Below are 20,855 nucleotides of genomic sequence, written 5' to 3' on the forward strand. Positions count from 1 at the left end.
TTGTACACAAGGAGACAACCTACAGACCGATTATTTAGTCCTGACAGCTCAGCGACGCGAAAGAGGGGAAGTAATAGGAGTAGTGGGGAGAGCTCCGGAGATAAAGGCGAGCGGTCAGTAAAGGAATGCAGTACTGCTTAATTGTACTGGAAAAACACTGCTCTACCACATGCATGACAACCGATCACTCTGAAGGCAAATGAGTAACTAACCCATACACCCCTTGGCATAACTAAATGGACTTGCCTAACTTGGGTGCACATCTTCGGCGACTATCAGGACTAAATAATCGTACTGTACTTAGGGTGAGTTCTCCAAAAATTAAAGAATTCTTGCCCGTCAATGCTCTAAAAAGAATAACTAATATTTATATATAAATATTTTATTGTACAATATTTACAAAAATACTGAAATATACAAAATACCATTTTCTAGACAGCAACACACAATTTGAAAGTAAATATCTTGCTTCTTTATGAACACTATATTTTACGATTGCAGAATACTGTAAACTATTAAGAGTACTTTTCATGCTATGCAAAGTAAGTGTAGCATAAAGCTAAACCACCATATAGAAATATACAAAAATTCAAAGTAAAGAACCATATACATAGCAAAGAGGAAAAGCTGAAATCTGTAAAAATGTAAGTCAGTAAGACTTCATATTTGCAATTGCAATATAATCTGTGAAAGTTAATGATTTAGTCAATAAAATTTCTGAGAACAACACTGAGACAACCCTGGTGAAGTGTTGCCAGTAATAAAACAATAAACATTCAATGTACCAGTTCAGCTGTTAAAACATAACAAACTCATTATTATAGATGTTCTCAATCTTTCTTTTAATAACCCTATAGTATTTACATTGGATTTTAAATACATACTATATTTTCTGGTAAGAGTAACAGTCACTGGTATATTTGACTGACTAGTTTTCCATTACATGAAGTTTTAGTGTAGGTACTTCATTCTCTATATAAAAAATGGACTGTATTTTTTTCAGAATTGGGTTTTTAATGATATGTTTGAATGCTTGTGTTCAGTGAGGGAAGTGAGACGGTATGGAATACCGCCACTGGTTTCTATGGCCAGAAAACATACCGTTAGTAAAAAATTACATACCGTCACTGAAAAAATGCGATCATAAAAATTTGTTTGCTTCGTAAATCTAAACCACAGCCTTCTGGAACTGTATTCAGTGTGTATTTAGACATGCTTATTTGATAAGCTCAACCCTTGGAATGCTTACAATGGTAGTATTTCAAGTATAGAAGGCTGTGGTCTGTAGCTTGTGGTGGCCATTGTTGCTAATTTAGTGACTGTCATTTTTTGTTGCACTTTTTATTAGTAATTAAGTAAGGCACTTTGAAGCTTTAATATTATTTTAAATGAAAAGTCTCAATGGACATTGTAAAATAATCTAGTAAAAAACTGAAGTAACGTGAAATTATTTTATTAAGAAATTTAATGTGTTGTGTAAGCTTCAAAGATTTGCTGACTGTACGAAACAATTTATTGTATACGTCATTCATGTCTATGTTGCAAGGGAGAGATATGCAATTTTTTTAAACCAAGGTATGCCAGAGAAAAATCTTGGGGTAGCATACCGGCTCTGGTTTTTTCCCCACTTCCCTCACTGCTTGTGTTATAAGAAGTGACAGACTAAGGTAATTACATACTAATATAAACAAACTTTCAAACATGCACACCAATTAGAATGCCACAGGCAGTTTAGCTACAGTAAGTAGCTAGGTTGACAGCAAGAGCAGGACAACTATATTGTAACACTGTTAAAAGTTTTCTTGTACTAATGATTAGTACATTCTCTGTCATGAGATTGTCTAGATAACATCTCTGTATCAGACACTTCACATGAAAAGAGGAAGATAAAAAGGAACAGGTGGAGGAAAATAACAGGTGTAAGAAGACGAAGCAAAGAGAAAATAGGAGAAAGAGAAGAAGATAATAAATTGGATAGAACGGAATTTTTAGACATATTATATAATTTGCTACAGTAGTAATATTATTATTATTGTTATTATTATTATTATTATTATTATTATTATTATTATTATTATTATGGGCGGCCGGGTAGCTCAGTTGGTAGAACAGCTGGCTACGGACTGGAAGGTCCGGGGTTCGATCCCAGGTGGTGACAGGATTTTTTCTCATTGCCAAACTTTCAGAATGGCCCCGAGGTTCACTCAGCCTCCTATAAAATTGAGTACAGGGTCTTTCCCGGGGGTAAAAGGCAGTCAGAGCGTGGTGCCGACCACACCACCTCATTCTAGTGCCGAGGTCATGGAAAGCATGGGGCTCTACCTCCATGCCCCCCAAGTGCCTTCATGGCATATTACGGGGATACCTTTACCTTATTATTATTATTATTATTATTATAGCAGGATATAGTAGTTAAAGTTGAGGGCACGTAAAAAATTATAAAATGTGTATGTATATGTGGCGATGTAGAGCTACAGCTATATTTTAGATTCCCAGAAGATAAGCCCATAAGCATTTTGTTCAATACTACTCGTATTTTGTCACTTTTCTTAGTAACCACGGAATTTTCCTCCACCCTTCATTTTAAGCCCACGTAAATATTTTGTCCTCTGAAAATCATGTTCACAATATTAAATCTAATCCATTTTGTTCACTGCACTAAAGCAGCCTAAATTTATGTTAATGTTTTCTATGTAAATATATTCACCATTAATAAAAATTAAACACACTAGACATAAATTGAACATTCACTTAAGTAACTGAATTATACAATTATCAAATCTTCATTACTGGTAGTCTGGCTCAAATACAGATTCATGTTGTTATTTTCTCGGTAATGTTTGGTCTATCGATATGTAAAATTTGTACAGTTTGGTGTTGATTTAAAATATTATCGCTTTTTGATACAGTATATTCTAGTTGGGCTTTCTTGGATGGTTCTGATTTTAGAAATTTTGTGGCATGCAGTGAATAAATTACATAACTAATGTTCCCTTAGAAACCCATCTCTTGAGAAAGTGATCTTATATTGTTAAAAATTGTTTGTTACCAAAACTTTTTATTCATTAATGACAAATGAAGAGTCCACTGCAAAAAGGGGGAATGTCGAATGTATTGCATTTTGTAGGAAATGCAATTTAAACTTTGACATTCCCACTCTTTGTGTGATATGCCAATTCTTCAACATGATGTAGATCTGGAACTATCATCTTTCTTGCAGTGCAACAAAGTGTATTATATTCTACCCCATTTGATCTATAATATCGAACCTTCATCTCATTTTTCACAAATTTACAATATTCCCCCATTTTGCAGTGCACTCTTCAAATGGTAACCATCACTGATAATTCTGTAGGACCAAAAAATTAATCTTTACATAGATCTAACATTTTAATTGATATAATTTAAAATGGAGAATATGAAAATATTGTGAACGAATTGTCTGTGGAAATATGACATTGGACGAATTGTAATTATGGAAGCTTATTTTCTACTAAGTTTAAAAAACTGGATATCTGAAATGGTCGTAGAGACATCAAGAAATGTGTTACCAGTTATCAGATAAAAACAATATTGCAGGTTTCATAGCAAGTTCGTGATTGTATTTGGAAGACTGATGGTTTAATGATTTGCTTTGTGCTAATCTTAATGGTACAGAAATTGGAAAATGGCCTTAAATAAACCAGTTTTAGCAAAATTTGTTAGTAACAAATAAGATAAGCCATGGAGGATAGAAAATGTGGAAGGATGAAAGTTATTAAAAAAACTAAATAAATTGAACAGAGAAAGTTAAGAGTGAATAGAGATACTATATCAGCTGAATTCAGATAACTTACTGGACACTGTTTAATAGAGCACATAGTTAAGATAAAATTTTTTAATTAATGTAAGTACTGTTATGACAGTGCAGCCCATATCAGGCTTTGGCTTCCTCAATTTTATTAACGTAACATTTGTAAGGAAGAAGGGAAAAGACCAAATAAAGATCTGTATAAAGGACTAATGAAAACTCTTCCCTTCCTTCTGGGAAAGAAACGGACAGAAGGGTTGCAGAAATGTGATGAAAAGACATGATATCGCAGGAAAGAATGATGAAGCGAGGTAGTTCATATATTTCAGCCCGTTATAGAAGACAAATTTCATAAACAACAGTATTTTCAGTTCTTTGTTATCTTTACTAGATATTGTACCTATAGATATTTTTAAGTCCATAGCTGTACTAATCTATGCTAGACGAATCCCAACAGCATTGAATGCTGATAAGAAGTGGGAAATTGTGTATTCGTAGAAGAAATAATTTTCTAAGACAAGTGCAAGAAGAAATCATTCTCAAAAAGTAAGAGAAGCTGAGTAGAGGAGTCCTACTTCAACAGAGGGTTTGCAACTGAAAGACTCTGGATTTGAACTCCAAATCTCAAACAGGACTTAAAAGGAAATAAATTCGAGAATGATAATGATATGAATGACTGGTTTCTGTCATAAAATTCTGAATTGAAGCATAGAAATGTTTCTGGACCATGTGAACAAGTATACCTCTTGAGTTGACGATTAATTTGAAAAACAATGAGTATCAATCAAATGTCAATGTTTCTATGATAGGCTAAAAACTTAAATGCACAGCTGTGGAGTAACAGCATGTCTGACCATGAAATTATTAGGCCCAGGTTCAAATCTAGTTGGAACAAGTTACCTGGTTGAGGTTTTTTCTGGAGTTTTCCCTCAACCCATTAAGAGCAAATCCTGGGCAACTGTCGGCACTGGATCCTCAAGTCATTTCACTAGCATTATCACCTTCTTTCCACTCAAATGCTAGATAACCATAGCAGTTGATAAAGCATCGTAAAATAAACCAATAAAACTTAATCTTCTCTCTTATATTACAGAATAAGTAGTTCATTGTTATAGTTTTGATGATTTCCTTAATGTGATTATAAAAATATTCATTTTACTCATATGAATCTGCCAGATTGTATGTTTATACTATGATGTATAATGATCAAAGGCATCAGAACATTATAACTGGTACATTATGCTTTATATCAGTACATGAAATCACAATAAGGAAATGCAACTGTACTCTTTTAGTGACATTGATATTACACATTTTTGCAAATGCATATTTAGTAAAGTGAGGATTAGAAAATAATGCTAGTTTTACAGAATTCTTTTATTCCAGTTTTCTGACTTTGTGTCACCCAATTTCTCTTGCATCCAGTACAGCTTTGGAATGTTGACCACTGTTTCTTGTTTGGTTTGTTGGATAGACTTAGGAGAAGATCCCTTGTCATTCTGTTACCAATGTTATTGCAGATGGTAAATCTGTAATGCTGAGCGTGTGAAGTTGTGCTGCTCTGAACATAGCTATCTTGGTCCTTCTGTATGTTGTTTGTAAGAATCCTTTATATTTTTATTAGGTTTGTTTTCTGCTATGTTTTTGTATTCCGATTTAGTAAAGAATTATCAAATTCGCTGAAAGAGAAATTATGCAAGTTTGATTTATAATGTTGGAGTTCACACTATGGGCTAATATAGGCTAAGTCTTAGATTTTAAAATATAGTGCTCAATGCTGATGCTAATGGAGGACTTCAATAGCTCAGAAAAAATATCAGTGAATTTTTTTGTAATTTCCCATTATGTCACAGATGCAGAAATATCTGACATTTTGGAGCTGTGTATTGCCTCCATCAGCAAAAGCAAGAAAGGTGGACTCTCTGTTGGATCCGCTACCAAGAATATTCTCCAGGAATGGACATGATTGTTTAATAGAGCATATATGCCTAGTTATGATAAGAATATGCAGAGACAATTAATGAAACATCTGTCAGGTAGAATGGAAACTACCAAATAATCATCATAATCATAAAGGATTCGTAGAAAACCTCTTTTTGAAATTCTGGAAAATAATTCATGATAACAGATTCCACATACAGGTTTTTTTCCACGTCTTCCTCGAACCGAAAACCAAAAAAATTCCAGGTGAAACTTCCATTTCTGTTACGTGCCACACATGAGAGAAAAAATGTAAGTCTGATTGGGGGAAAAAAAAAACTTAAAAATTATAGCACACCACTCTACACTGTGAAAGCTATAAACCCTCCTAAACCTCCTACCCCCCCCCCCCCAAATATCTTTCCTATATTATATGCATGGCTCCCACAAATGACCTTTTTAGTTTCGAACATATGTAACTTACGTTTAATGAAACTCGTATACTTAAACTGCATACCGATAGAAAGAGAAGCTCAGAAAATTTTCTTTTAGTACATCACATGTGGTAAGACTGTTGCATAATATTTATTCATTGTTGAGACGAAATGGCTGCTATGGATGATAGAAAGCTTCCTATATCCTTGATTTTCATGTTAACCAGTCAGTTATTAGTGCCCAATGATATATCCGAACAAGGTTTAGTGGGCCTACAATTTGCAAGTGCTGATAAGATTTTAAGCTAAGGGGATGCATTTGTGTACGAAGAAATCAACCTGACGCCTGCTAGAAAGCGAGGAAACAGTTGAGTGTGTCTGTGAAAGTTTCTCACATAGTCCGCGAAGATCTACCATCAAAGCCAGCAGGGAGCTGCAAATACCTAAGTGGACTGTGTCAAAGAAAAGCTGAACAACAAACTACCAAATAGTTGGATTGAACATGCCTGTTGCAATGACCGTCAACTTGGACTCCATGTTCTCCAGGCCTGACAACCCTTGATTTTTTCATATGAAGTATGTTAAAGATAGTCTACATGCCACCCTTACCACAAACCATGCTTGATCTATGAGCTGAATTGCACAAGCCATTGCATCAATCGTTCGTGATATGCTTGAACATAGCTGGGAGGAACTCCACTATCGACAGGCTTGATGTGTGTCTTGTTATCAGGAAGCTCATACTGAACATTTTTCGGGTAAGATAAACTTTTTGAGTTTCTCTTTCTATTGGTACCAGTTTTATTAAACGTATGTTACATGTGTTCGAAACCGGAAAGCTCATTTGTGGAAGCCCTGTACTGTTGTCCAATGATTTTGTCAGACATTTTCACACACAATGATGATGTAATCATAATCTAGTGGTAGCACCATTATTTTTCACTACACGGATCCATGGTAAATCTTTGATAATAATCTTAAACAAACCTAACCTATAACTAATCCTCGACCTTACAAAAACTCATTTTTTCCCTGGATAATTGCAGCATTGCGATATGTACGCATTTCAAGAGACATCTGTCGGTTATAGTTCCAACAATTTTATGTGAAAAGTTTCTTTCTTTAGTAGAATTTTGAAAACGTAGTGTATGAAACGTGATATATACTGGTACATCATAATTATTTGTGCCGCTTGCATATTTGTATAGTTACTCCATCCCTCAGTTCCATTTCATCACGAAATAACTCAACAGGAATCAAAAACCCCGCATGTTGTGTGTAACCGAGATCGAAGATTCAGTTAATTGAACAAGGTGCTGAGGACTTCAATTGTTTGTGTTGCAACATGAACTTAAAAAATATAATACATACAAGGTAAAGGTAAAGGTCTCCCCGTAATATGCCATGAAGGCACTTGGGGGGCATGGAGGTAGAGCCCCATGCTTTCCATGACCTCGGCACTAGAATGAGGTGGTGTGGTCGGCACCACGCTCTGACCGCCTTTTACCCCCGGGAAAGACCCGGTACTCAATTTTTATAGAAGGCTGAGTGAACCTTGGGCCGTTCTGAAAGTTTGGCAACGAGAAAAAATCCTGTCACCACCTGGGATCGAACCCCGGACCTATATAATACATACAAGTTAATAGAAATTACAACACACATTCTTCATTGCGACAAGAATAAGAAATACAGATTTTGCTCCTTTACTAATTTTGATAATGTTTCTCAAACAAAAAATAAAAGATCATAGATCATTATTAAGTTATATAGAAACCTGAAAGAAACATGTCTCGTAAATTGTGTGCTGCTGTTAAAAAACGATACCGTATAGCTTAAGTTATGAAAAGTATCACAATTATACAGTTTATCAGTCTTCTTTCATATGTTATCATGTATACCAATCATGCTGTGGAAGTTTGTATGTCCAGTTGTTACTCCTGATAACTTCTATTCCAGCACCATAATATGGAATGACATAATGAGATCCATCTGCTGGCCCAACAACTTGTGTAGCGATTAATATAATGTCCACCAACTGTCCTAAGAACATGAAGCCGAGGGTACAGAACTTAAGCAGGCCAATTGCTGGATAACCGAGATAAAAGCGGTCTGCTCCAAACATACCCAAGAAGATGGAGAGCAGCATTGCCGTTTCGAAGGAATATCCATTCCTAACAACAAATAAAAATAACATTAGAAATCTAGAATCTGCTAAAAGGTTGCCCATACGTGATTACTTCCTTGTTTAAATTTTGATACTACTATACATTACATCATCAATGAACTTATGTCACAACTATAAGACTTTGAACCATACGATTTGAGTACCTCAAAGCGACTAAACTTCAACAAAAGTGCCAATAATGTTTTGGAAATTTAAGATCACAGCTTAATGTAGCCTAAACCTACTTGTACTTACGTCCATTTACATGGTATCTCGCGTTTGAAAGTGGAGTTTTTGGTTTCTGTACAGTTAATTCCTTCTGCCGCCCTGCATTGCACTAGAAAAAATATCAAAATTAATACTTCCTTGATACAAACAGACACGAATATGTATCACATCTATACGTATAATGTCACCTTTTGCCTTATTTTCTTTCGTGCATCCGTACGGTTGTTGAGTTTTTGGGTCTATGTAGTCATACGAAGGATCGGGGTCAGGACAAATGTATTGACCCATTCTAAGTGTACTACACTCAACATGATAATCAGCACTAATATGGACAGAATATAACAAAACCATTAAGATTATCACTGTGTAACACCAACTCGTCATCTTGTTTCACTATTATTCAGCTGTTATCGCCATTATACTTGATCAGCTGTAGTCAAAACGAGGAAGTAAACAAATGAATATCAGAACTACCAACGTGATGTTTTATAGTCGGTTAGACTTAACAAATATTACTACTTACATCTTTCTGTGTAACAAACTGCATATTATATACTTATTACAACATAATGTACATTTCATTTCCTCACAGGAAAACATTAACTCTTTTCACTGAATTGCGTGATACAAGTTCTCCAATAGTTGGCAATTATGAGATTTAATCATTAGTTCAGTTGATGTAAAGGGGTGGGTAAAATCAGAGAACTTATGAGCACTAATCCAGTAATAAAGAAATGAAAGTTGAAAATACATATAATAATTCATAAATGTCATATGAATTTTTATTTGGCTATAGAAATACAGACAGCAAAATAACTGATGGAAACTAAAAAATAAACGGAGACTAATAGCGCCATGTATAATTCCCAGGTACGTGGGGAATTTTAGAACTATAGAATAACTAAAATGGCGGTGTTGGAGTTTAGTAAAGATGTTTAAAATTAGTTGTGATGTTATTTATATATAGTTATATGGAATATGGAGCAATTTATTTGAATAACAAGCAATATTTATTATTAGGTCATAGTGATGAAACTTAAAATCTTGCATTTATATGGTAAGTTTCTCTACAAGCGACTGGAAACATGCGCCGTATTGCCTATGTTCTTGTGCTGTTTGTAACCTGTCAATTTTATAAAACTGCTGTTAGTGACTTGTTTGTAATGTGTTTGAAATTAACATTATGAAAATTTTCGGGTGATTTAGACGTTATTTTTCATGTTTATCATTACTGGATTATCAGTATGTTTAAGTGTTGGTTCATTTTTTTTAAGTAGACGTAACCGAAATTTTACTAATACACTTTACATGAGCTGAGAATATTCATAAACTGTTAAGCATTGAAAAGTACTATTCAGAGGTTTTTGTGAATATTTTTTACAGAAGAATGTGCAAAGACAGTTTAATGTTAAGAATGTAGATTTTGAGACTGACAGATTCTGCATCTTTAATCTACTTACAAGAGAGTACTGGAAGTCCACATTTCAACATTTAAGTATGTAATATGGATAAATACTGCTAAATTAGAAGTGCCTTCACTATCAATGTTAGAAAAAAACTTTTTTCACTTTCAAAGTCACCAGACGGAGGCCCAACTTACCTGTGTCCCGGAACTTAAAATTATCAATAAGGACTTACTGTCACTTGTGTTGTATAGCATACACGCTGTGTATTTACTCTGTGTACCTACCTCAACAAATTCAATACTATTGCTGCCGAGCTAATTTATACAGAACTTATAGACAAGTTGTAAGATGTAACTCTTGCTCAGTAATATTATAATTTCTCTCTTATCTCCTTAAATACTCTTCGTGTAGAAAGAGCAAGCCCTACCATTAAAATTATAATTAAATTTGTTAAATTCCGATTTTTGCTTGCTATTGTAAACTTATCTATGGTTGTCAGATAATAATAGGGATCGTTATTCAAATTTATTCTCTAGTAGCCTACTAACTAAATCAGAAACAATGTGAATATAACGAATTTCTTACAACCTCCAAACCTACTTACCACAAAACATAAGAAGAAAATGGGGAAGTTCAAGTAGCCTATTAACCAGAGCCTTCTTTAGTTACAAGTCGGGGCCATACGTCGGCAACACTGTAATTAATTGTCACCCGGAGGCTGACCGTACAGTACACGTGTTTGTGCTAATGCCGATTTCCAATGTAAATTAATGTTACAATATAAGTGTGTGTCGATGGAATTATGTTTGCGGTCGTACCAAACGTTAATTGTTGATGTATTATAAACTAAATGCGTGTTGGTGATAAAAAAACAAGACAATAAATGAAAATAAAATGGTTGCAGTCTTTGGGAATTTTTACGGTTATGGATGACAAAGTAATTAACTATTCTATTAAATATTAAATATTGTATAACCACATTTTTATATTATTTGTGGTTTGTGTGTATCAGAATTCTAGTCAAATTGTTGGATCTCGCCTGCTATATCAATAAAGTTACGCCGTTGGTTTTCAAAGTCATTGTAAACAGCTGTTTTGTGATCCCATAAATGTTGCAGTTTTGTTGAAGATTCGGAATGCCTGCTATATGTCAGAACTATCTATAATTTGTAGATGCATATAATCACTTTGTTGGTTTGGTCAATGTTACTTATGTCCCGCCCACTATAGAGATATAGGCCAATTTTACACATATTTAGTATAACTTGTTGCTTCTTTGACAGGTTAGATTTGGTTAGTTTAGGTTTTTGTTATAGCCTACCTTGCATATACGATTATAGCGCAACATTGGCAGTGATAAAAGTGAAATATTCGTTCAGTGGGCGTTGGATACTCTACATTCACCCACTTGGTATTTACAGGATTTAAAGTCCACTGAGTTTACGCTAATTGATACATACATGTACTTAATAGATAAAGTTGCGTTTTGTTACGTATTATGTTGAAGGGATGTGTTTTCATTTTTTCATAGATTGTTTTACTTGGCTTAACTGTATTTACATCCTCATACTTTTATTATAATAGGAATGTCAATAGTTTCTTCTGTTTACATTTTATTTTAGGCCTATTTGCATAATTCACATTCTTAGCTTGTTTTCTGTAGTTATATTTATTTAAAATTATATTTTAAAAAGTTTATAACAAATAATTTAGGATAACAGTATTGTTATGGCGAGTGGCCAGGTTCAAACTAAATCTGGCTTCCTGGATATATGAAATATTTATAGAAAAGCACGACATAATCACATGAAATTAAAATGCATATGATATCCTACACCTTTCATGTCAGAGGTGAAACAACATTAAGCGGCAAAACATTGTCAATTTACTAGCCACATAATGGTTAATAGATTGGAATAGGATATTGCGAAAGTACGTCATTATTTTATTTATTTTTGGTACAAGTAACATTTCTTTAAGTATTCATTTATTTTCCCTTGTACCATCAATAAAAAAACAAGTAGGCCTATGTTTTTATTTTTTTTAAATTATAAGTGTAGTTGTTACGAAACATAGGCACACAGCAGTTTCTAGGCATCTGAAATATTTGTAGAAAAACACGATAGATAATCGCAGAAGATAATATTAAAATATATCCTAAACCTTTCACAGATGAAACACCATTAAGTCGCTAAACATTGTCAATTTGCTAGCCACAAATTTGTTAACTGAATGGAACTTAAGAATACTGCGTAGGAACTTACGTCTTTATTGCATTATTGATTTTATTATTTTCGGTGCAAGGAATATCTTTTTTATTTATTTATTTACCTTCGTACTATCAATAAAAACATGTTTTTTGTAATTATTTTAAGTGGCAGCCTTTGTATGTAAGTAGCCTACTTACGCCGTATTCTGAAGTATAACTAATTGATTGCAATAAAACACTATTTTCGAACCCGTAATAATTTACATCACTACTCTGAATCTTGATCTTACCTTTGTGCATGAAGTAATATTGAAAAAATACGCGTTACGTATAACTAAAGCAATGAGCAAACACAATATCACTCTTAAAAAAAAAATGAAATACCAACACTTCAAAAACAAAAATATATCGAAATATATCGCAATTACCAATCACAAACAATCGATTAAAATAAAAAAAACGTCATAAGTGACGTAATAAAACTCATTTATATTAACGGGATTATGATGTATCGAATAGTAAGGGCGATTTACGACTAATAGCCCGCGCCTTAGAAATCAGTTCTGTAGGAAATTTTAAGCTTCAAATGTTATATGAACATGGGTTCGATTGTCAACCGTTATTCATTCAAAATACTGTATTAATCATACCTCAATTTGGAAGCAGATTTTTCAGCACCCCTCCTACCACTACAATGCACTTGGCCGCACGAATGTGAATGGCGCACACAGCATTCCGTACTTCGGCACAGCTGTCCCTGATGAGCGCAACAGCATGCACAATATGGACAGACCTTTCTTCTCCTTCCTCCCATCCCCCATACTTCACGTCATAGCGCAGCGCAACCCTCCGTTTAATTTACTTTTCAATGTGTGTATTACGTTGCAAGCAACTCCAAAGCCTGATTCACAGTATGACGTTAGGATTTTTGCGAACAACTTTCAAACTAGTGATAAAAATCGAACCCATGTTCATATGACATTTTATTCTCAATATGGGCTATAGAACTTGTTCCTGAAGCGTGGGTTGTGGCCGTGAATCACTCTGCATGCTAAACATTTTTATTTATAGGCCTATCCATATTTTTTCTCCACCTAAATGCACGCATTAAGTTAGTAAAGAATATTCATTTCCTTTACAAAGGCTTACATAACAACTATTGTAAATGAGACTTTTTTTGTTCTGTTCTCTAATCACCTAATTTCTAATGGGGAAACATATTGGTTATTGCAGGAGTTCCTTGAAGCAGATTTCTCTCACTAGCCATGCCTCTGAATGCAGACATATCTACAGCACTCCAGTTGCTGGAACACATACAGCATACAATCAACATTAGTGATGATGCCAAGCTCCAAGCTCAGACTAGTGATGACCTGAATTTGCTCATCTCCGTTTTGGAGAACCCTATTCTGCGTGGTATTGTTTCTGTTCAGGTAAACAAGTAGTTCCTGTAACCTTTAACATAGCCTATTTAGTTCTTACATTCACACCAAAGGTGAATTTGAGTTTTCCTTAAATGATTGCACCATTAGGTCCATGTTGCCCTGTATAATATCAAAAGATCCTCTTTTTTTTAAGAAATTGCCATTTTTGTAAATACTTATTGACACAGTCATGGCCAATTTACATCTGCACGAGAGGGGGTGTGTGTGCGCGCGCGCGCGTTTTTTTTGCTGCTATCATGAAATCTCAGTGTGACGTCCATCAGAAAATCCTATTATTTACACTTTATTTTGAGAAGTATGTTATAATGAAAAAACAATTATGCATGCAAAGTTGTTTTGATGTTATATTAGACAATGCAAAGTTATTTCGCAACATACTTTGGCGCTTTCATTTACTACTTCTGTGTTTAGAGTTCCTGTAAGATTCAGCAAACTCAAGAAATCCACCATGCCTGTACAAAACTACAAGGAATATACATACCACTCAATTTTAAAATTATAGCACAAAGGAATTATTCGAGTTAGAAAGAGTTACTGAATAAATAATATACACATGGTTTCAAGTAGTGCTTATCTTTAGTGTCTTTTGTTTTTCTCAATAATTTATCTTTTGCAAACTATTGAGGTTCACCCAATAACATGAGAATCAATGATTCTTGCTATAGAAACAACGTAGGACAAAGATCATATGCACACAGGATGTTACACTTACAGTACTATGTTCAAAATAAAAACAGAACACGTATAATAATAAAATCTGCAACCAATAGTAGATAAAATAAGGATGTAAAGGTTAAAAAGATATCGACTTTAAAAATTGTTGTATGTAATAATGAAATGATCACAAGTAATGATAACGTAAAAATGAAATATCTTTGTATTATAATGTATGAGATTTTAGTGGGAGATTTAAAATATGTACAGCAGTGGCAAAAAAAAAACCGGACCAACCCTTGCAGCTGATTTCAGAACCTTGTTCACTCCAGAGCACGATAGACTGGTAACTAAGACTTTCGTGGTTCGAATCCTTCCTTGGAAGGAAACTTTTTTTTATTCCTTATTCAAATTTATTCCCAATACTTTTCGATTGTTGGTAAAATTCATGTTCTGGGAATAATAAGTTAATTAAGTAGTAAAATATCGCTGCAATCGAAAAGTATTGGGAATAAATTTGAATAAGGAACAAAGAAATTTTCCTTCCCAGGCAGGATTCGAACCACGGAAGTCTTAGTTACCAGTCTATTGTGCTCTGGAGTGAATAAGGTTCTGAAATCAGCTAAAAGGATCGGTCCAGTTTTTTTTGCCACTACTGTACATAAAACTTAAAAGTACGCTAAACAGAAGTCTGCTAATTATACTGAAACAATACTGTATTACTAATGCATACAACTACTGTTATTGCTACTGCATAGGAAAGTAGGGATCATAACGAATTTTATATAATTTTATTGAAGTATCTACTGATAATGCGAGAGTCTTCTTAGTCTCCTTCACTTCTGCTGGTTTTCTTATCTTTCATGTGAAACCTTCTGTGATGAAATCAAATGAAAGGTTCACTGTATATGATGCATTCAATTTTGAGTGACCCTCGTATGAATGAGTCTTATTTGAAATAAATTTTAGATCGTTTGTGTAACGAGTTTTATTATTTCTGTTCTTAATATTTATGCTTTAATATACAGGATGGACCGCTTGAATGTACCTAATTTCAATTGTATGTGACTGGTGAACGATTGAAGCTAGAACCTTACGGTAATGTTAAAGGAAAACTCAACAATTTTCAAATCCTGCCAGTAGATAGTGCGTAGATTGTATTGAGTGCCAAAATGGCGACACCACAGATGAAAGTGCAAACTGTGTTGTATGCGGAGTTTAAATCAATTGTTAGAGTTCAAAGGGAGTATAGGCGAGTGTTTAACCATGATGCTCCAACTGCTAAAAGCATTAAGAAGTTGCACAATACATTTTTAGCTACAGGATCGGTGTTGAAGAAGCATGGGGGTGGTCGTAGAACATGCGACAAATTGGTTGCAAATGTACAAGCAGTGTATGAGCGAAGCCCACAGAAGTTATTGAGAAGAGCTTCATGGGAACTTCAAGTACCAAAATCAACATTGCAACGAATTGTCTACAAACGTCTCAAACTATATGCATACAAAGTGCAGTAAATGCAACGTCTGGAGCCAGATGACAAACCCAAACGAGTGGAATTCGTCAATATGATGCTAGACTGTCTCGGTGCTGATCCTGATTTTATGTCCAAGATTTCTTTCTCTGCGGCTACGTCAAAGATAAAGTGTACGCCACCCCAGTCAGAGGCCTTCATGATCTTCGGGAGCGCATCATAGAGGCTATTGAGAGCATTCCAGAAGACATGCTCGAACGTGCTTGGCAAGAAATTGTTCATCGCTTCGATATCGTCACAGTGACAGCTGGAGCTCACGTAGAGATATGGTGGTGTGCATATTGAAACTTGTTGAGTTTTCCTTTCATATAAGGCGTTACTATAGGTTTCTATCTTCAACCGTTTACCAGTCGCATACAATTGAAATTAGGTATATTCGAGCGGTCCAGCCTGTATATTGTACAAATAACTTTAATGAGCAGCAAATTGAATGCTAGAAAGAACTTACTGAGAGAAGATATGTGACTGTGTAGGATTCACTGAGTGAGCTGAATCAACAGTTACAACAGCATCCTTCAATATTACCAGTGGATTTTGATATAACTCCGTGCGGTGATCTTGTACTGAATGTACCGCCTCCAGTGGATCTCTATGATCCAAGTTACGAGCGAGACTACCAGAACCATGAGTTTGACGATCAGAGAGTGCCCGTGGCTAAGCTGTCTCACAGTTCGTCTGGCGACACTTCATCACCACAGGTAAAACTTTGCAAGGATGACCATTTTAATAATATATTACAAATGGGGAAAGGTTTTGATGTCGTATTGCGTGATGAATCATGGTAGCATGTCAGTTTCGGTTATATGCGTAAAATGTAAGCATGTAAAACAGGGAGTTGAAAGCTACTTGAATTATGTTTTGTATGTGGCATTGGCATGGAAATTAATTGCAGAGCTTTGGGCTTTCTGGCATGTCTGGTTACAGGAGTCACTAACACATGCTGAATTCAAGTTCTGAATTTTTGCGGAAGCTATTTGTTATATCTACAGTGATACACAAACAAACCATAAATTAAACTGTTAATTTCTTTTGCTATGTGTTATAAGCAATTATTCTTTTGTTGTAGTTTCTTTTGTATGATTTCAGGTATTTGTTTTAGACTATTTTAAACAGGTTATGACAAGTGTTAGAGAAATATACATGATGTTTCAGAATATCACTAGAATATTTTATCGAAATATAGGTGACAAATATTTTGAAGTTGAGAATGAATGGTCAGTGAAACCTCAGTTTCTCGTAAAAGAACGTAAAAATTGAGATATCTTTTGGAACATCTCCACTTCGACCTTCATTTTTGAAGTGATATTCTTTCTGCTGTTACGAAGTCATACTATGAACTGATAGTATTTTCTTACGTTTGTACATAACAACATGTATCAAGGGAGGCTGGATTTGTAAGCAGATTTTAAATATTTCGATTAGGTACGACATAATATGTGACATCATAAAATCGGGATTTTTCAGAACATTTTTTTCACGATCCTCTTCCTATTTCATCATCTTCTCTGATATATTACTTATTTACTGTATTACATCTTAATTATTTCTACATTCATTTACCTTTATATATCTAACTCTTACATCTAAGACCAGTGGGAGGAAACTTAGAGAAATTCTAAGAACGAGATCTTTCCAAGCTTGGTGTCAACTGCCACATAAAGGGAAAGGAGTGATTATGTATGCTGGATGCCCTAAAGCTAATTCATGGATGTCCAGCAAAAAACTCTGTGAACATCTGAATATGTCAATCTTGCAATCTTATTCCTGTAAGATCCGTTTCTGGCAGATCCTTTAAGACAACCCGTTGTAGACATACTGACTACAACGAAACAGAAACTATTGGTCACGTATTGGGATTCTGCAGGAAAAGTGAGCTGCTACGGAACAACAGACATCATATCATAGAGTGAGAACAAGTATTGCAGAAGCCTTAAGACACCTTGTTTGGGAGGTTCATGAAGAGGTTCATTGCATTTCGGCTGCAGATTCCAACAGGCACGTGGACATCATAGCCATCGACAGGGTTAAGGGATAAGGCCATGGTATTAGACCCAAACATCCGCTTTGAGAGAAACCTCTCAAGCAGACGAGGTCAACAAGGAAAAACAAGAAATATACGAACCGTGCCTACCTTTTCTCTCTTCTAAATATAACATAGCTGTTAATAAGTGGATTGTCAAAGGTATGTTATTTGGAGCGAGAGGTTCCCTTCCACAGTCTACCTACCAACTATTAGTTAAATTAAAATTCCAAGTCTTTCAACTACAAAACATCTTAGGGGCTCTTTACATATCATTCAATATCATTTATATTTTAAAGACAGATAATTTTGTGAATATGACATTTTGGTATCAAGCGAATCCCAAATCTAAAATTTAGTACCGGTATTTTTTTTTTAATTTGTCGACTTAAAACACATAACTGCTCTGTATTCAGGATCCTTGTGGTCATCCTCATTGGAGGGCTGATGATTTAATCAAATCCTTCTCTCTATACAATAATTTTTACTTACCTTGAATCAGTAGGGATTATTAGACCAATGTCTTAAGCCCTGAGCCAATTAACTCTTACTAAGCAAATGAAATATAATTTATTAATGAAAGAGTTTTTTATCTAAATAATTAAACTATAGATGGAGCTTCAGACATATATGGAATACGAAATACTGTATTTTCAATCAGCGACATGACATTATTTCTGATAAAGTAACCATGGAGGCACGCGTTTCAACTTCTGTTGCATCCATTTATGCGTGTGTTACTAGTGACACTGGCAAAGTATTTTGAACTAGGTAAGATACTATCAGACAGTGAACCAGCTATCAAATTCTGTCAAGAACGTAGTTTATTACTGTTAAAAAAGATAATGACGTGTGTAGCTTGTGGTGTCAATGGAGTGTCTTATACATAAACATAGTATTTTTACATCTTCAATACTAACTTACAAATGGTCTATAGAAGTGTTCGTTATTCGTAATAAAGTATGTGTAAAAAAACTCTTTTAATTTCGTGATTACTGCTACATTTCTGTGAAAAAATAGTTAATTTACGTATACATACAACACATGGCAATGCATTATGAACAATGCACAGGTAGTGGTGACATAAAATGTCGTATTTAATCTGGAAATTTACCGAGAAGGCAATCAGAGTAGCTATATGATTCTAGGTAGAATTGAATTTCAGAGTATAAAGAATACAATAAATTGTAAATTAATCACAATTACTATTTGAATTCATATATTAACAAGTTTTTAGACAATTTTAATTGAACTATATGTTTGGTTATGAAATTCATGGTACTTAAGGAACCTGGAGGTTCATTGCTGCCCTCACATAAGTCTTCCATCAGTCCCTATCCTGAGCAAGATTCATCCAATCCCTACCATCATATCCCACCTTCCTCAAATCTATTTTTATATTATCCTCCCATCTACGTCTTGGCTTTTCCGAAAGTCGCTGTGGTCATGCTAGAGAATCAGTCCCATTCCGAGCCTTATGTTGTGATTTCGTAACGAGCTGTTTTTTACGGTGATGGGTTGTTAGCCCTTCACCCAACCCCCAAGCTGGAAGACCACCCCATTATCGGCTGTCCGCAACTGCTTATTCAATATATTCGCAGCTACCCTCCATGTTATAAAATTCACATACCGTAATGTTAACATTTTCATTTGTGTGATAGGACTTGGAAACATTTTTCGAAACAAAATCTATGTCACAAATATTGCAGAAAAGCACTGTCTGTTTATCATTAGAATTGTTCTACGTTAAACGATTCCTTGCTTTTGTGTTAGACTTCATTATGCAGATGGAAGACTCGAATAATATGCTTGAAAAATTCAACAGACGTAAAATTTGATTGTTTATTAAACTGAAAGCTTATAACCCTCCATGTTCTTGAATGATGTGCATAGTTATGTGATATATATTTTTGTAAAATTACATATACCTACTTAAACTAAAATGAAGTCGGATATTATGATCGTAAATAATTCCTTCTTTGTATGCAATCTGGAAAACAAATTTTCATCTTACCTGAATGCATATTAAATGATTTCGGATAATTGTTCAAGAAAATGACAATAAACAGTACAGTAGGTTCACTCACATGATGACAAAGGAAATAAATTGTGAAACACGAAAAATGCATCTTGACACTCATTTTTTTAAATTTGATGTAACACTGGTGTTGGAATTCTGGAATTTTTCTCTAATGAGAAAACAAAACCACAGAGGGGGTAAGGTGAATTTCTTTTACGAATGTAAGATGAAGTTACTGAAAATTTTCTCCATTGGTCTTTTAAGTGTGTGCACCATAATGTAAATTACAAATTTATGTCTTATTGATATGTAGTTAATAGAAATAATTTCAGCCGATTTTCCTACTTCAGTAAAATATAAAAATATGGTTATGAATGTTTTGATACATTTTATAAGTAAGAAAAAAATGCACATATTTAAACGCAGTTCATTATATAGTTATCTTTGGGGAGAAGTTAATGATCTTCCCACTACTTGGATTTTTCATTGTATATCACTTTTTGAATATTATAACATTTTGTCGTAAAATATGTTTAAGCATCTGTATCAAGTGTCGTCTTAAATAACTGACTTTTCCAAATCGAATGGAGTAGTTGTGTATGTAAAATTTTTCGTATCTGTTATGTTTATTATAATATTTAATAATATAATTATACTTGTTTGAATTGTTTGACATTGAACGTGGTAATATATCACAAAATAGCTATCCATTTTCTCCATACAGTGAATATAATGACAATAGCACATCATATATTTAAGTATTTATGTTAGTGTTTTCTAATTTATAGATATATATTCTGTATAATCAATTAAAAGAACCACTTTTCTGCTTACTTCTTTACTAAAGGCCGTTTGTATTTATTTTGTTAATGAAATGGATCTACATATTTAAGTAGTAGGGAGCATTGAAATCTTTATCTGAGAGATGTACCAGATTTTTATGCACGAAAGCCCAAGTCTTCATCTGTTTACATTAAAATTACTTCTTATATTACTTTGTATGCACTGAGGATGTGCTAGATGTGGGCTCAAGA

General features: G+C 34.3%; 2 protein-coding genes across 15 annotated transcripts in view; one reads left to right on the forward strand and one right to left on the reverse strand.

Moving 5' to 3' along the window:
- Nucleotides 1-366: 366 nt before the first annotated feature.
- bisc (TM2 domain-containing protein 1 biscotti) lies at nucleotides 367-8,992 on the reverse strand. The gene is made up of 4 exons (XM_069825907.1): nucleotides 8,725-8,992; nucleotides 8,564-8,645; nucleotides 8,043-8,315; nucleotides 367-5,469 (listed from the first exon to the last, which is right to left on the reverse strand). The coding sequence occupies exons 1-4, from the start codon at nucleotides 8,918-8,920 to the stop codon at nucleotides 5,427-5,429; spliced, it is 594 nt and encodes a 197-aa protein (XP_069682008.1). The 5' UTR covers nucleotides 8,921-8,992; the 3' UTR covers nucleotides 367-5,426.
- A 432-nt stretch (nucleotides 8,993-9,424) lies between these two features.
- Nucleotides 9,425-20,855, forward strand: part of LOC138699780 (multiple PDZ domain protein-like) — a 1,065,748-nt gene continuing 1,054,317 nt past the window's right edge. For 12 of the 14 annotated variants that reach the window (XR_011332076.1, XM_069825919.1, XM_069825908.1 and 9 more), the window contains exons 1-3: nucleotides 9,426-9,593; nucleotides 13,385-13,584; nucleotides 16,255-16,479. Coding sequence is in view for 13 of the 14 variants with exons in the window: in XM_069825919.1 (XP_069682020.1) it covers nucleotides 13,417-13,584; nucleotides 16,255-16,479 (393 nt within the window). In the remaining variant the exon portion in view is untranslated. Of the gene's footprint in view, nucleotides 9,594-13,384; nucleotides 13,585-16,254; nucleotides 16,480-20,855 lie in introns of those variants that run through there. The other 2 variants (XM_069825918.1, XM_069825920.1) reach the window with 2 other exon arrangements.

Source organism: Periplaneta americana, chromosome 5 (genome assembly GCF_040183065.1).
Source record: "Periplaneta americana isolate PAMFEO1 chromosome 5, P.americana_PAMFEO1_priV1, whole genome shotgun sequence".
Classification (NCBI taxonomy): domain Eukaryota; kingdom Metazoa; phylum Arthropoda; class Insecta; order Blattodea; family Blattidae; genus Periplaneta; species Periplaneta americana.